The sequence below is a fragment of the Pseudorca crassidens genome, chromosome 2 (genome assembly GCF_039906515.1).
Source record: "Pseudorca crassidens isolate mPseCra1 chromosome 2, mPseCra1.hap1, whole genome shotgun sequence".
Lineage (NCBI taxonomy): Eukaryota > Metazoa > Chordata > Mammalia > Artiodactyla > Delphinidae > Pseudorca > Pseudorca crassidens.
In genome coordinates this window covers 161,946,182-161,963,731 of record NC_090297.1, presented here as the reverse complement: position 1 = coordinate 161,963,731, position 17,550 = coordinate 161,946,182, and the positions used below count along the sequence as shown (strand labels likewise).

The 17,550-nt window shown below is 35.4% G+C and overlaps 1 protein-coding gene and 1 pseudogene across 13 annotated transcripts in view; one reads left to right on the top strand and one right to left on the bottom strand.

Annotated features, from left to right (window-relative positions):
- The window catches only part of CDC42BPA (CDC42 binding protein kinase alpha), a 325,295-nt gene that overhangs the window by 84,715 nt on the left and 223,030 nt on the right, over positions 1–17,550 (bottom strand). For all 13 annotated transcript variants that reach the window (XM_067729568.1, XM_067729561.1, XM_067729563.1 and 10 more), the window contains 2 exons: positions 9,476–9,723; positions 3,147–3,252 (listed from right to left, as the gene is read on the bottom strand). In XM_067729568.1, the coding sequence (XP_067585669.1) occupies positions 3,147–3,252; positions 9,476–9,723 (354 nt within the window). The remainder of the gene's footprint in view (positions 1–3,146; positions 3,253–9,475; positions 9,724–17,550) is intronic.
- On the top strand, positions 3,550–5,199 carry LOC137219822 (sialomucin core protein 24 pseudogene; annotated as a pseudogene).

Sequence of the window (17,550 nt, the reverse complement as noted above, 5' to 3'; positions counted from 1 at the left end):
TCCATAGATCTATTAGGAGAGAACTGCAGTTCTAACAATATGCAGTATATCTCTCCATTTGTTTAGATATTCCTTAATTTATCTCAGTAATGTTTTGTAGTTGTCTTCCTTTGGTTAACTCTGGGAGCTCTGAAATGTCTGTTTTCAACAACTGTGTCCACTTTGAAACTTTTTTTTTCTTGAGCGGATTCATCAATCTCTTCATGTTAGCATAGCCAGAAGTCTACCAGCTATTTTGGAGAATGTTTTTTGTAGATGCAGTGTCTTCATTAATTCCTACAACACATCCTTTTCTGATCACCATTGCTTTTGACTTACAATCTGTGACTGGGGTTTCAGCTGGAGATTTGCAAGAGGAGGAAATACAAATTTTTGCACTGTCATGTTACAGTAGTTCAAAGGAGTCTTAAATAGATGTGTTTAGTATTTGTCAGGAAAAGTTAATCTTCTCATTCTTACTGAATTAAAGCACAGGGGCTCTGGAGCCAGACTACCCGTGTTCCAATCCCATCCTGCCACTCCCTAGTTTTGAGATTACAAGAGTAGCTTAATCTCCTTTTTCCTCAATTTCCTCATCTGTAAAATGGTAGGAACAATAGGGTATACCTCACAGAGTTATTGTGAGAATTATATGGTTTACATAAAGTAACTCAGGAGAGGACCTGCACAAAGTAAATTCTACCTAAGCATTACTTCATTTTGCATGTTTGGGAATGAGAAGGTTTTACTATTTGTAAATTGACATACCTGGCTTACAATAATTATAAGACTACACAGGAATATGGAAAAATGCTCATGTTTTAAATGAAACGGCAGATTAGAAAATAAAATGTATATATGACTGAAATTATGTAATAATACATATACAACAAAACCTGGAAAGGAACATATAAAAGTAAAATAGTTGTTTCATGTTAATGAAATCATAGGTAACTTTTATGTTGAATATTTTCCACATTGTGTAATTTTGCTTTTATGTAAAATAATTATTTAATAACAAGATACAAATGATAATATTTTCTTACTGGAAACCATTTACTTCCACTCCTTGGCATATATGGCTAATTTTACTTGCAATAAATTACCTTTAATAGAAACTTTGAATACAGACTTCTGAAAATATCAACAAACTTTTTTCTATTTCCTTTTTAATTTTTATTTTTGAAGTTAAAAAATCTGACTATGAGACTCTATTAGTTATATAAGTTTCAAAATTAACATACTAATTGCTTTTTGGTTTCTATATCTGAAGTTCTGTTGAGAAGGAATTCGGTTCTCTTCAAGCAGGTTCCCAATGGAACAGTTGGTGTAGCAATGGCAAAGGTATTCTTTGGTTATCCCTCTTGGGGAAAATACCCAATTCAACCAAACCAAAAAATGAATAAATGGAAAGAAACAGTGATGATGTGCAGTTAGGTGGACTGACAGAGAAGTAAAGCTGAATAAAAGGACCAAAAATAGAGAAGAGGTTCAAATGGAAGAAGACCCAGATCCTCCCCTATTTCTCCAGAAATAAACATTTCCTGTTATCATTTGTCACTGAATATTTGCCAACCATATGATTTGCTCTCAAAGTTCTGTTCATATCCTTTACCACATCTTTCAATTTAGCAAGACAAGGTAATATTCTACTTTTTATAAAATTAGGAGATAGGCTTTTATTTTTATCCTTCAGATCTCATCAAAATCCAAAGAGTATTGTTTAAAAATTATTTCTAAAGATGTATTTCTGATAAACTTGCCAGAACTTTATGGTTAATAATGAAATGAAACCAAGGGGTGAATACAAGATTTGATCTACATTCGATTTGATTATATCACAATTCAATTTTTCTCTAACTATAATACCATCTTTTACTAGGTAATTTGCTTATAAACTCTACATGAAGTGACCTTCTAGAGTTTAATTATATTTCTTACCTCAAGGTCACTCTTAACAGAATCTTAAAATTCTGTCTGGTAGACAGAAATGATGTTTAATTTTGTAGTCATATTGGTTAAGCCCATTAAATAACAATTATGTGACCTATTTGGATAAAGTTTAAATACTGTTAGTTTTATTTTAGTGGAAGTAACTAAGAGTTATACAATACTGTTCATACAGTATTCATAGTTAAAAAAATAATTTATACTACTTACTATTTGGCCACTTTCCACAGTGTTTGTGTGCATCAGCTTTGTAATTACAAAATAAACTAACAGAGCTCTTTCTCAAGTAGTTTGCGACCAAACAAGCAGTCATTTTTAAATGCTTAGAAAACTGAACAATCATTGGGAAAATAGTGACAGAAATAAAAAGAAATATGGAACACAATGGAAAATTGAGATAGAATGAATGAAAAGTCTCTCTTTTATGACTATTTAGCCATTGTCTTTCAATGTGTTATTGAAATGACTATTAATTGAACATAATACTTTTACTTCAGGAAAATCCTTGAACTCATTACAAAGCACAATTATCCAAACCTTATTATTTAAAAGTAAGTAAAACTATTAAAACTGCTGATTAATATTAGGATTTTTACAGCTGTTAACAACTGGGACAAGAAATGCAGAATGATGTCAGTTCAAGAAATCTGAGATACTAAATGGAAAAAGATTCCTTTAAGTATTTAAAATTTTGTTCATAAATCTAGCTGTTTTAATCTAGGTTTAATCTATGGTTCAGCTCTTTATTCAAGCTGTAGAGTTTATAGGCAGAGTTGGTTTCTTTGGCTTCTTAAGTACCAATGGTATTACTTCTAGCTATTATCAGTTCTCCATCATGAATATGACATCAGAACTGTCAAAATTTCTCTAGTTTGGCTTAATTGTTCCTGTTCTTGTCAAAGACAGGCCTTAGCTTAGCCATGACAAAGTAAGTGATTAATAGTAAAAGAGAGATGGAAAGTGAAATAAAGAACAGGGGCTCAAAAAAATAAATGGGACAAAGAATAAGATGAGGTAAGCCGAGTCCTCTCTCCAAGAAGACTCCTGTACAGATTGGTAAAATGAAAAATGGCCTGTACACAGAAGCAATCCTTGCGTTTAGGAAGAATAGTAAATAAAAAAATGTACACCAAATATAAAATTATATCTATAATTGCTATGATAGTGCTGAACATCTAGCATGTATCAATGAGTATCAATGAGATTAAATCACTCACCTTATCAAGCTCACTTGTCAGTTTTTTATTTTCTTCCATTAATAACACTTTTTCTCGTTCATACTGTTGTTTGAACTCATTTTCAAATTCTTCCCTTTCACTTTGACTAATACAATGCAAAAGTATAAAAGGAAAAAAAGGAATTGAATTAAAGGTAAAATAATGGTATCCCAGATTGGCTATTATATCATATGCCTTATTCTGAAAAGCCACTTATATCTCAATTGCTCCAAATCCCAAACATTTCCCTTAAAATTAGGAAGTCACAATCATTTCCTTTTAATTAATAAATAGATTTGTCTGCTTAATAATATCTATTTTGTTCTTCATTTGAAAATCTGAGGAAGACAACCTGATTATGCTCAACTTATTCAGTTGTAAATATCCTAGAAAGCATGGGAAAATGAGGAAGCTAGGGAGAAAGGAGGGTATAGGGACCACAATACAATTGCTTACACTCAGCTCTAGATTGCATAGAAAATTCAACTTCCATTTCCAACAGTTCTCTCAGCACACTAAGCCCATCCTTCCATTACTCCTGCCTTCCTTCTTCCCTTCCTCCGTACGTACCTACCTATCTACACATACATACATACATACAATATTATAAAACTTATTTAAAATGATAGTTTTAAGGGACAGAATTGATTCACCCTTAGGGGTAAACACAGTTCTAACGAACTTTTTAAAAATCTCCAAAGGGAGGAGTCTGGGAGGCGGCACCGCAGGGGACAGAGGGACGGACGCGCTCGAAGGCCAACGCGGAGGCCGCGATACTGGCGCTGCCCCGCCTGCTGCTTTTGGCCGCCGGCTGCCTGGCAGCGCTCTGCGTGACGAGCGCGGCTCAGAACACCACGCTGGCCCCGAACGTGACTACACCCTTGGCTTTACCGACTACCACCAGGACAGCCCCAGTGCCGCCGCCGCTCCGCCGGGCACCACTCCAGCACCAGAAATCTCTGAAAGCCGCAACAACAGGGTTTCCTGTTTTGATGCTAATGCTGCTAACACTACCTGCTTTTGGATAAAATGCAAAGGTAAAGGCTACTGTTCAGATAATTCAGCAGTTCGTGATTGCAAGGCGGTGAACAGCACAGAATTCTGTCCTGCGTCCACTGCCACACCATTGCCAACCAACTCTACAGCTAAAACCACAACTCTGCCTTCCTCTTCTACAGCTTCCACCACAACTACTACATCAGGTACAACTGATACCTCTTTAACTCCGACTTCACAACCTGCGCGGAAGTCTACCTTTGATGCAGCCAGTTTCATTGGAGGAATTGTCCTTGTCTTGGGTGTGCGGGCTGTAATTTTCTTTCTCTATAAACTCTGCAAATCTAAAGAACGAAACCACCACACTCTGTAAACAGACCCGCTAAATTAACAAGAACTGGTGTGTAACCCACTGAAACCAAAATATTATCTTTCAAGATGTCCCACATGGAAGACGCTATTCTAGGATCTTTAATTTTTCAAAGGATGCATATAGGAGCATCGCCCTTGAAGAAAAATCATTTAAATCATTTTGCTCAACGGGCATATTTAAAATATTCTGCACGAATCCTTGTGGCTGTCTTCTTTTATTTTAAATGTCTGCTGCTGTGGGCTTATGTCCTCTCTTCTTGACATGCCAAATGTAACTCTGTAAGTGATGGAAAACATTGTCCTGCGCAGACAACCTCCTGACCCTTTTGGCAATTTCAATGTAGTCATTTCAAAGCCTGAAAGCTGCATTATTTTCATCCTAACTCAGGATGTAGTTTAGCGACCAGAATTGAGAAGAACGTGCCAAATGAGCATCAATCAGGTGGATTTTGGGCTATCATTTCAAACGTGGAATAAATTTATAAATGTAGTATCCTTAGAGTAAAATTTAGTGTTTGATAAGTTATTTTTTCTACATTAGAAAACAGATGCCACACACGGAATTACATTCCAGATTTAAAGAAAAAATCAATGGAAAGGATACAAAACATTAAAGTGTAGCAGGTTATTGTTCATACTTGTAAAGCACCTTATATCATTGAGAAAATAAAAAACAGTGTCTTAAAAGACAAAAAAACAAACAAACAAAAAAAAGAAACAACAAAAACCTCCTAAGGGAGAAAGGGGAATCAGTTTTTGAATACTGAGTTGAAGTGCAAATAAAGAGGCTTATCTCTACAGCAGTGTGATGGGGGATGTTAGTTAGCAGTAAATGTGAAGCAGTTCTGGGTAATTTTATGATTGCTTCCAAGTCAATAAACAACATAAGTAACGGCTGATTTTAAAAATGTAATCTTAAAAATCCCTTCCTCACTAAATTATTGAATATAAATTAAATTATAATTTAAATGATAACTTCTAGGAAAATAACCATCCTGTGTCCAAACAAATGTGTCCCTTTCCTTCTTATCTATAATCAAAATGTGAAATTTAGTTATGTTTAGGAATCTTTCTTTTTTTTTTTTTTTTTTGCAGTACGCGGGCCTCTCACTACTGTGGCCTCTCCCGTTGCAGAGCACAGGCTCCGGACGCACAGGCTCAGCGGCCATGGCTCACGGGCCCAGCCACTCCGCGGCACGTGGGATCTTCCCGGACCGGGGCACAAACCCGTGTCCCCTGCATCGGCAGGCGGACTCTCAACCACTGCACCACCAGGGAAGCCCAGGAATCTTTCTTGATTCAGAAGCAACTCCAAACAACAATGAAAAAAATATGAAAAATTACAAAGAAGCATCCTTTCAGAAAAATAAGTATATGAATAAATTGAGTAAAATTTCTATATACAACCATTTTTGTTTTTTCCTATTAGCGTTAAACAAAACTTAAGTCTCTCTCATACTGAAATGAAATAAACAAACTCTCCCCTAAACTCTACGTCACACTTCATTTTCCACTTTCCTTGTCTTCCCGTTCACTGGCAACCACCTTGAAATCTTGAGAGTTTGCCGTATCCACTTCCTCACTGCCTAAATTTTCCTCCCTGTGCCAAAATCTGACTTCTACTGCCACCACCTCAAAAAAACTGTTGTCCGCAAACTCATTATTGTCCCAACTGTTATTATATCCAATCTACTGGCTACCCTTGACAGTGTTGTCCATTCCCTCCCTCTTGAAATGCTGTCCTCCCTTGGCTTCAGTGATACCCACTTTCTTGATTTTCAGCCTACATTTAGACTTTTCAGCTGTATTTGTGAGCCCCCCAACCCCTCTTTCCTCCATGTAAATGCCAATGCTCCCAGGTATTCTGTCACAGGTGCTCAACTTTTTTTTTTTTTTTTTTTTTACACATTTTCCCTGAGCTATCCCATCTATTATACCACCTATTTCAATTATCATCCATTATGCTGACAAACTCTGAATCTACATCTGAAGCTTTTCTGGGCTTCAAATTGCTGACTTGATATCTCCCCAAAGTTGTCTCCCAAGCACCTCAAATTCAACATGCCCAACCATAACAACAGAAAAACAAGTTCCCAACACCCCACGTACCTTCCCCTGTGATCATACACTCTGCTTATTCTTCTCTTACTACAGGAGAAAAACATAGCTAAGGTTGCTCTTTGCTTATGCGCCTGCTCAAGTACACTTTTCTCCTCTCTGTCCTGAATCATCTACTGGTACTTTCTATCAGATTACAAGCATGGTGTTATTTTTGAGACAAATTTCTCCTCCAGTTATTATCTCGTTGCTTTTATTATCTGCTTGCTCTTACAATTGCTCTCCTTCAAGTCTTTGGATCCATTATGGGGTTTCTGCCCACTACTGTTCCACTGAAATTGTTCTTATCAAAGTCACCAATGACATTCATATTGTTAAACTCAACTATCAATTACATGGTCCTCATCTTATTTGATTTAGACCTCATCTAATTTAACATGTAGACAGATTTGATACACATTCATCATAACACCAAATTTGGACACCAAATTTGCACACCAAATTTGCCTGGTCATCTTCCTATCATTCTTACTGCTCTTTCCCTCTCCACTTTGCTGTTTCTTCCTCATTTCCAAACTTCTAAAGATTGGAGTGCTCCAGGTTGCAGTCCTAGGACTTCTTTTCCATCTATATTCATTCACTAAGTGATCTCATGTAGTCTCACCCCTTTAAATATCATGTGAATGATAACTACTCCCAGGATTTTACCTCTAGCCCTGAAATCCAGACTAGTCTGTATGATGACCTGCTTGACATTTCCACCTGGATGCCTAAAAAGCACCTCAAACAGAATTTGTTTAAAATGAGCTCCTGATATTCCCATCCCCAAAATGCTTCTTCTGTGGTTTTCCTCTCTAAATGGTAACTATATTCTCCTAATTGCTAAGGCCCAAAACTGTAGCACCATCCTTGATTTCCCCTCTTTCTTTCTTACCCCATATCTAGTCTATCAGCAAATATCATTATTTTTACCTTTTAAAGAAATTGGAATTCGAACATTTTTCACAGCCAATTCTGCCACCACCCTAGGCCCAATCCACCATTATCTTTTGCCTGGATGATTGCAATAGCCTTCTCAATGGTTTCACTGCTCTTTCTCTTATCTAGTTCAGACTTTTCTTAATCTAGTAGTCAGAATAATCCTGTTAAAACACAAGTCAATATTTGTCCATTTTCCACTCAAAATCCTGCAATGCTTCCCCGCCATGGTTTTACTGAGAGTAAAAAATTGTAAGTCACTGAACATGACTTACAAAGCCTTACATGGTCTGGCCCCCATTACCTCTCATACGTACCTCTCACTATTCTTTCCCCTTAACTCTGCTTCATCCACATTGGCCTCTTTTTTAGTATTATTATTTTAACAGACTTTATTTTTTAGAAAGGTTTTAGGTGCATAGCAATACTGAGAGGAAAATACAGAGATTGCCCATATACTACTCAGAGTGGTGTGTTTGTTACTACTGATGAATCTACATTTGACACATCATTATCACTAAAACGTCGCAATTTACATTAGGTTGTATAATGACATATACCCCCACCACAGCTTCATACAGAGTAGTTTCACTGCCCTAGAAATCCTCTGTACCCTGCCTATTCATCCCACCCTCCTCCCAATCCTTGCAACCACTGATCTTTTTACTATCTCCATAGTTTTGTCTTCCCATTATTTTTTTTAACAGACTTCTCGTTCCTCATGTAAAATGTTCTTCTCACACATCTGTATAGCTATCTCCCCCACTTTCTTCAGTCCTTACTGAGAAATCACCTTCTCAGTATAATTTTCCCTGGTTATTTCATTCATTCATATATATATATATATATATATATATATATATATAAAATTTAATTTTCCCCCTTAATGCTTCATAGCCCCCATCCACTGCCTTATTTTTTGTTCTTAGAATTTATCACTACCTATATATTACCTATCCTATATCATTACCTATATATTCTGTATTTTACTTATTTCATTTATATTTTGCTTATAGTCTTTCACCATAATTAAAGGAAAGCTCCATAAGGAGAGAGAATTTTTATCTGTTCACTGTTATGCCTCCAGGGCCTACAGCAGTGCTTTCACATAGCAGGTTCTAAAAAATTCTGCTGAATGAACAGACCAAACTGAATTAAACTTAGGCTTCCAATATAAGTTGAGAATGACAATAACATACATTCAGTTACCTAAAACCTAGAAACTTGAGTATCACTGATAATTTCTCCTGCTTCTAATTTCTCATATCTGGTTATCATGTCATCCAGGTTCTGTCTTCTCGGTAGACCTTCTGAATCCATAAACTTCTCTCCATCTTCACTATCATATCTAAGGTCCAGCCACCTCATCTCTCACAGCTAGATTACGATCTGCAGTCTGCTCCTTCCAATCCATTCTCTAAACAGTAGCAAGAGTGGTCTTTCAAAAATACAAATATTGATATAATCATGTAATTTTCCTTCAATGGTCTTACGACTGTTTTCCTTTCTAGTCTCATTTCTCACCACTCATCTTCCGTTTTATGCTTCCACCATAATGAATAGCTTTCATTTTCTGAAAGTGCCATGCTACCCTTTTCCTCTAGATCTTGGCAAATTCTGCTAACCTTTGTCTGGACACTCTTCCACAGCTATATATTTCTTATATCTTTGGTCTTAACTCAGAAATAATTTTGTCCACAAAACCTAGATACACCAAAGTTATCTTTTGTGCCTCTTCTACGGGTGTTCCTATACTTATCCAATTTGCTTTCCTATGATGCTGTAATATAATTTTCTATTTACCAATCTTGACTTTGGTCTTCTTGAGGACTGGAATATGTTTATTGCCTATGTATCTCCAGTCCTTAACACCGAACAGGTATTCAATAAATAATTATTAGAGGAGTAAATAACTTGATTCTTACCTCTCTCTCCTGTTTTTTTCCAATTTGTCTTTCAAAATCAGAATTTCTTTGTTGAGAGCAAGTTGCTGGCCTTCTGAATCATGTAGTTCTTTCTTCAGATTTTTAATTTCATTTGCATGTATTCCTTCTCTCTTGGACAATTCTTCTTCATAAAAGATACTCTTCTTTTCCAAATCAGTCTTTAGTTTGGTTATTTCTTGCTGATGTTCTATGCTGCATACTCCTGGTGAGTAACTAATTTGTTTTTGCTATAGAAGTAATAATAAAAGATTAATCTGTAAGAATAATAAAATATCAATAACTCTTTCTACAATATAAAGAACTGTTCATATAACTGAATATTATTTTTGTATATTATTACAAAAAATAATACTTTATTCAGGCTATTAACCTTTTGCCTGCCATATGTTGCCAATATTTTTCTAAGTGTGTATTCCTTTATTGCTGGATTTTACAGTCTTCTTCACACCAAGATTAAATATTTATCTGTATTTTCTGCTGGTACTTATATAATTATTTGTTTTACATTTAAATATCTAATTTACATATAATATTGTTGGTGTATGGAGTGAAGGAAAAATCTAACTGCATCCTATTTCTGATGTGGAACTAATAAAAGGTTATAAATACATTTGTGTCTTTAAAAGATTAAATTGGGGGAGGAGTGGTAGAGCTAGAATGCACAAAAAGAAAAGGGAGAAAGAAGGCTTCTGCAGTGGTCCAGGGAGAAATGACAAAGGTCGAATCTAACATCTTTGTATCTATTCTAGAAAAACATGATACAGCTCTTCACATTTAGGTAGGGCTTTAAGAAGGGGAAATTTGATTGAAAGACATCTTTTTAGAAATGAGGTTGAAATATACTCTTGGTATCAGTGAGAAAGGAAAGTGTAATGTCCAAAGGTTCTTCCAGGTAGTAGCTAAGGTAAACAGAAGCATACAAAGGTTATGACTATAAGATTTCCTGAGCTTTTTCCTGAGTAACTTTTCTATAACTTTGTTACATGCTATTTTCCCAGGTGATCCACAACAAAACTTTTAAAACCCAAAGAACCTATAAGCTTATATTTAGTGACAACAAGGAATCAAGATCTGGAGGACACTGTATCCTTTTTTGAAGTCAGTATTAAGGGCAGGAAAACTGGTAACTGTCCCTGATTTAAAGTCCAAAGAAAACTATGCTAGCTTCACATTTGAGGTCTATAGTTTAAAAAAAAAAAAAAAAAAAAAAAGCATCAACGTGGGCCTGAGAAATGTTTCTGGGATAGTCACTGTAATGTTAACCATTTACTCAAAACTGCTTATGAAGTGCCTACCATATGCAGGACCCAGATTTTCCAGTGGTTTCTGAGTCAGCCTGACATGGAAAGCTTGGCGGAAACTGGGAAGAGCCATGTCAAGTCATGTTCTTGCTCTCATGCAACTCCCTGAAAAGGGTGCCTAAATCAACATCTGCAGCACTAACCACTTATCATATTACTCTTTCATTTTTCTAATCACCTAAAGAACACTCTTAGTTTGCCGCTCACTTTAGTATAGTTTGTCTGTTGGGATAGCAGTAGATATACTAGAAGTTTCAAGCAAAAATTACCTTGAAATCAAAACCTCACAAAGATACCACCAAAAAAAGTTATAGACTCATGTCACTAATTGATAAGAATGTAAAAAAGCCAAATAAAATGCTGAGAAACAAAATTAAGCCATAGGTAAAAAAGAACAATCTACTGCAAAACAATAAGTTTTATTACAGGTATTGAAGGTAATTTAATATTAGCAAACATTAATAACTGTGCAAAAATTAAAGTAACTCCATGTGATAATCTCTGTAAGTACCCCTGCCCAAAAGTATTGGATAAAATCTAATACCAATTCCAAAATACTACCCAAAGTCCCACAAAAAAAAAAGAGTTCAGTAATTCTCTTAAGAAATAACCTCTTTCAAGCTATCAGACAAAATAATACTTTCTAGTGAAACACCAGATACATCCAGGAATAATAACAACGAAAAGGATGTCTTCCATTACCTCTCTTATTTAATATTAGATTTTAGATATTCTAAGTAACATGTGAAATAGTTACAAAACATGAATAGTTGAAAATCATGATCATTTTCACGTAATATAACTGTTCATCCAGAAAATGCAAATAAATCCACTGTAAAGTGTTGGAATTGAAAAAGCTGAGTAAAACAACTGCATATTAGATAAATATAAATCACGCAGTACTTCTAGACAGTACAATAAGCAATAATAGTAAAAATTTTCATTGTTAATAATAAAAAATTTTCATTTCTTTTTAATAGATCCAACAAAAATCACCAGCAACTAGTACACACACAAGTAATAACAACAGTGAATAATTTGAATTATATGAAAAAACTACAAGTCTTTATAAAAGATTTAAAGAAGACAATATAGAAAAATACCAAGTACTTGAAACGGAAGATTGAATGTATATATATTCAATGTTTCTTAAATTATCTTCCCTGTAAATTTAATTAAAAAATTTTTAATGTGGGAGGTAATACTGGGTGAGAGATGGAGACAAATGTTCTAGCACACAGGCAAAAATAAACTGGTAAAAATACCAAAGAAAATCCTGAAAAAGCACAGAGTAAAGAAGGAGTAAGGGTAATGTTCTTTTCAGATGTTAACATATACTATAAATTTTTTTTTAAAATTTTTTGTCTGCTTTGGGTCTTTGTTGCTGCACGCAGCCTTTCTCTAGTTGCAGGGAGTGGGGGCTACTCTTCATTGCGGTGTGCAGGCTTCTCATTGCAGTGGCTTCTCTTGTTGCAGAGAACAGACTCTAGGCGCGTGGGCTTCAGTAGTTGCAGTACACAGCCTCAGTAGTTGCAGCACGCGGGCCCTAGAGCACGCAGGCTTCAGTAGTTGTGGCGCGTGGGCTTAGTTGCTCCGTGGCATGTGGAATCTTCCCAGACCAAGGATCAAACCCGTGTCCCCTGCATTGGCAGGCAGACTGTTTTTCTTTTATAAATTTATTTATTTATTTTTATTTATTTTTGGCTGCCTTGAGTCTTCGTTGCTGCATGCAGGCTTTCTCTAGTTGCAGCGAGCAGGGGTTACACTTCATTGCAGTGCGCATGCTTCTCATTGCAGTGGCTTCTCTTGTTGTAGAGCACAGGCTCTAGGCACACGGGCTTCACTAGTTGTGGCATGCGGGCTCGGTAGTTATGGCTCACGAGCTCTAGAGCGCAGGCTCAGTAGTTGTGGTGCACAGGCTTAGTTGCTCCACAGCATGTGGGATCTTCCCGGACCAGGGATCAAACCCGTGTTCCCTGCGCTGGCAGGCGGATTCTTAACCATTGCACCACCAGGGAAGTCCCTACTATAAATCTTTAATAAAGTAATCAGTGTAATAGATCTCCACCCCAAAATAATTTAATTCAATATGTGAGATACTGTCAATCACTGAGGAAAGCAGTGATTAATTAATGGAATTGAAACCACAAACTAGCAATTAAAGAAAAAAATGATTCTCACATCATACCATTTAGCAAAACAAACTCCAAACGGATTAGAACTAAATATCTTTAAACCCAATAGAAACATCCAGGAAAAAGCAGAATTAAATATTTAGCAAACTCTGAAAAAAGAAGGACAAGCCAAGCTTCGAAGCAATAGAAGAACTATTGAGGAAAATAAAAACAAATCATCTATAACTTGAAAAAGAAAGAAGACCAAAATTAAAGGGCAAATGATAAATTGGTAAAAGAGTTGCAGAGAAGATAAACAGTACAATTTTTACTATGCAAAGAGTTTATAAGAAGTGATAAGAAAAACATTAAGACTACAAAATTAAATGGGCAAATGACTTAAAGAGATAATTCACAAAAAGAAAATATGATTAATAAAAGATCTACTAAGAAAGCAAGAAATGCCTCTCATACTTGCAAAAATTTGTGGCATGTATCAAGTGCCTTAAAAATGATCTGACCACTTCATTTCCAGGTATCTGTTCTAAAAGAAGTGCATAAAAGGGTCCATGGCAATTATTATACTGCAAAAGTGAAAAATAAATACAGTCAGCTTGGGGGGATTGGTTCCAGGTCTGTCCACCCTCCATTACCAAAATCTACGATCGCTCAAGTCCCATATATAAAATGGAGTAGTATTCGCATATAACATACTCTCAAATTCTTTAAATTATCTACAAATGCTATGTAAAAGTTGCTAGGGCATGGCAAGTTCAAATTTTGCCTTTTGGAATTTTCTCCCCCACACCACCCCAAACAATGGGCTCTCTGTATCTGCAGACGTGGAAACTGTGGATATGAAGGGCCAACTGTATTTAACAGTAGGAAACTGGCTAAGTGGATATTCTTCTATAATCATTAAAATTATGTTTGTGACAATCACATAATAATCAGAGAAAAAGCTTACATCACACTCTCAAGTGAAATATAAGGGTTAAGGGTTGAATTGTGTCCCTCCAAAATTCATATGTTGAAGCACTAAACACCAGTACCTCAGAATGTGACCATATTTAGAACTAGGGCTTTAAATACTGCATGATCTGACTTATCTGTGGAATCTAAAAAAGTCAAACTCTTAGAAGCAGAGCGTAGAACAGCGGTTGCGAAGGGCTGAGGGGGTAGGGGAAATGGGGAATTGTTGGTCAAAAGGCACAAGTTTCAGATATGTAGGATAAATAAATTCTAGAGATCTAATGTAAAGCAGGATAACTACAGTTAACAATACTGTACTGCATACTGGAAATTTGCTAAGAGAGTGGATCTTAAATATTCTTAGCCAAAAAAAAAGGAAGGGAGGGAGGGAGGGAGAGAGAGAAGGAAGGCAGAAGGAAGGAGGTAACTGAGGTGATAGACACGTTAATTAGCTTGATTGTGGTAAACATTTCACGATGTATACATATATCTAAATATCAGGTTTTACACCTTAAATACATACAATTTAAAATTGTCATTTGTACTTCAAAAAGCCTGAAAAAAAAAGAAAATGAAAATAGGGTCTTCACAGAGGTAATCAACTTAAAATGAGGTCATCAGTGTAGGCCCTAATCCAATAGGACTGTATCCTTATAAATAGAAGAAGTTTAGACTTAGAATCACGCACACATTGAGAACATCATATGAAGATTAAAGCAGAAATCAGGGTGATACATCTACAAACCAAGGAGCGATAAACACTGCCAGCAAACCATCAGAAGCCAACTCTGCAAACACCTTGATTTCAGATTTCTACTGCCATAATTGAGACAATAAATTCCTGTTTTTTAAGCCAGCCAGTTTGTGGGTATTTGTAACAACTGCTCTAGCAAACTAATACAACAGGGTAAAACAACTCCTGTGGTATATGATTGCAACAATTGGAAAGTACGTTTTTTTTAAAAAACAGCCTTTCTCAAGTAAAGTCAATAGGGGAGAGGGGAGGTATATCTAACAGGGAGGAGAGGGCCCAGTGGAAGGAAGAACCATAGAAGGAAAGATACCCACAGGAAGTTATATCTAAATTGAGACCTAAGCATAGAATATTGCTGGCAACATGTACGAAAGTCTAGATACTAGAGAAAACCTGATGTATGAGCAGGGAAACCCAAATAGTAAGTTAAAATCTCCAACAGCAAGGACCTCATAAGGTAAAAGCTATGTTAACAAAGTTTGAGCCTCTTCTGAAAAGCAAAGTGGTACCATGAAAGGATTTTAAGCACAAAACTAAAAGACTTTAAAAATACTATTCTGACTACAATATGAAGAACAAATTTTTTTTCAACTAGGGGGGAGAAAAACCCAGGAAAACCACACAGAACATTACATATTTATCCAGACAAGAAATGATAGCTGTATTAATGTTTAAAAAACAAAATATTAACCAAAAAAACAGCTTTACTAAGATATAATTCACACACCATACTATTGACCCATTTAAAGTGAACAATTCAATAGTTTTTGGTATACTACATTAATTATTTTAAAGTGGTAAAACATATATAACAAAAAATTGTCATTTTAACCATTTTAAATGTACAATTCAGTGGTATTACATTCACAATGTTGTGCAACCATCAACACTGTAATTTCTAAAACTTTTTCATCTTCTCAAAGAGAATTCTGTAACCATTAAGGAATAAACACCCCATTATCCCCTCTAGACTGCCCCTGGTAATCTCTATTCCACTTTCCATCTCAATGAATTTGTCTATTCTAGATATTTCATATAAGTAGAATCATATAATATTTGTCCCCTTTTGTCTAGCTTCTTTCACTTAGCATAATGTTCTCAATATTCATCCATGTTGCAGGATATATCAGAACTTCACCCCATTTATGGTTGAATAATATTCCATTATATGTACTTGCCACATTTTGTTCCTTTATCTGTTGATGAACACTTGGGTTGTTTATACTTTTTTGGCTGTTTTACTAATGTTTTAATGAACACTGGTGTACAAGAGTCTGTTTGAAGTCCCTGCTTCCAATTCTTTTGGGTATATAACTAGGAGTTGAATTACTCGGTCATACGGTAATTCTACATTTACTTTTATTGAGGAATCACCAATTGTTTTCATATTCTTGCGATCACTTATTTTGTTTTTGTTTTTAATTTTAGGCACCTTAGTAGGTATGAAGTGGTATCTTGTGGTTTTAACTCCATTTCCCTAATAATTAATGATGTTGAACATCTTTTCATGTGCTTATTGGCTACTAGTATATCTTCTTTGGAGAAATGTTTATGCAAGTTATTGCCCATGTTTTGATTGGGCAGTTTATCTTTCTGTTAAGTTGTAGGAGTTCGTTATAAATTCTGGATATCAAATCCTTATCAGATATTTGATGTACAAATGGTTTCTTCCACTCTTTAGGTTATCTTTTCATTTTCTTAAAAATATCCTTTGATGCAATACAAATAAGTTTTTATTTTGATGAAGTCTAATTTGTCCATTTTTTGTTTTGTTGCTTATGCTTTCTGTGACTTAAGAATCTACTTCCAAACCCAAGGTCATGAAGATTTACCCCAATGTTTTCTTCTAAGAGTTTTATGTTTGTAGCTCTTATATGTAAGTTGTTGATCCATTTTGAGTTAATTTTTTAATATGGTTTAAGGTAGGGGTCCAAATTCATTTGTTTGCATGCAGAAATGCAGCTGTCTGGCACATGAGTTGAAGGAACTATTCTTTCCATACTGAACAGATTTAGTACCTATGTGTACCTATGTCAAAAATCAATTGTGGCTATAGATACATGAGTTTATTTCTGGACTCTTAATTCTATTCCAGTGGTCTATATTCTTATGCCAGTGTCATATTCTTTTTATTGCTGTGATTTTGTAATAAGTTTTGAAATTGGGAAGTTTGGGTCTTCTAACTTTGGCCTTCTTTTTCAAGTTTTTTGGCTATTTGGGGCAATTCCACATGAATTTGAGGCTCATATTTTCCATTTCTGCAAAAGGGGCTTTTGATAATAGGGATCGAATTGAACCTGTACATCACTTTGGGTAAAACTACATCTGAACAATACTAAGTCTTCCTATTCGTAAACATGGGATATCTTTTCTTTATTTTAGGTATCCTTTAATTTCTTTCAGCAATGTTTTATAATGTTCAGTGCACAACATTCTTGGTTAATTTTATTCCAAGGCATTCTTTTAGATGCTATTGTAACTATAATTGCTTTCTTAATTTCATTGTGGATTGTTCATTGCTGACATAGGAACACAACTAATTACTATATGTTGATCATGCAACCCTGCGGTTGTTTGTTTTCTTACTGAGTTTTAAGAATTCTTTGAATATTTGGATAACAGTTTTGTATCAGATATGTCTGCATTTTCCTGCAGTCTGTGCCTCGTCTTTTCATTCTTGGCCGTGGTTTTCACAGTCCAGAAGACTTCAATTTCAGTGAGATCTAGCATAGTAATTCTTTATTTCATGGATTGTGCCTTTGGTGCTGAAAGTAAAAAGTCATCACCATACCAAAGATTATCTAGGTTTCTCCTACGTTATTGTCTATGAGTGTTAATAGTTTTGTGTTTTACGTCTAGGTCTGTGATCCATTTTGAGTTAATTTTTGTGAAGGGTGTAAGTTCTGTGTCTAG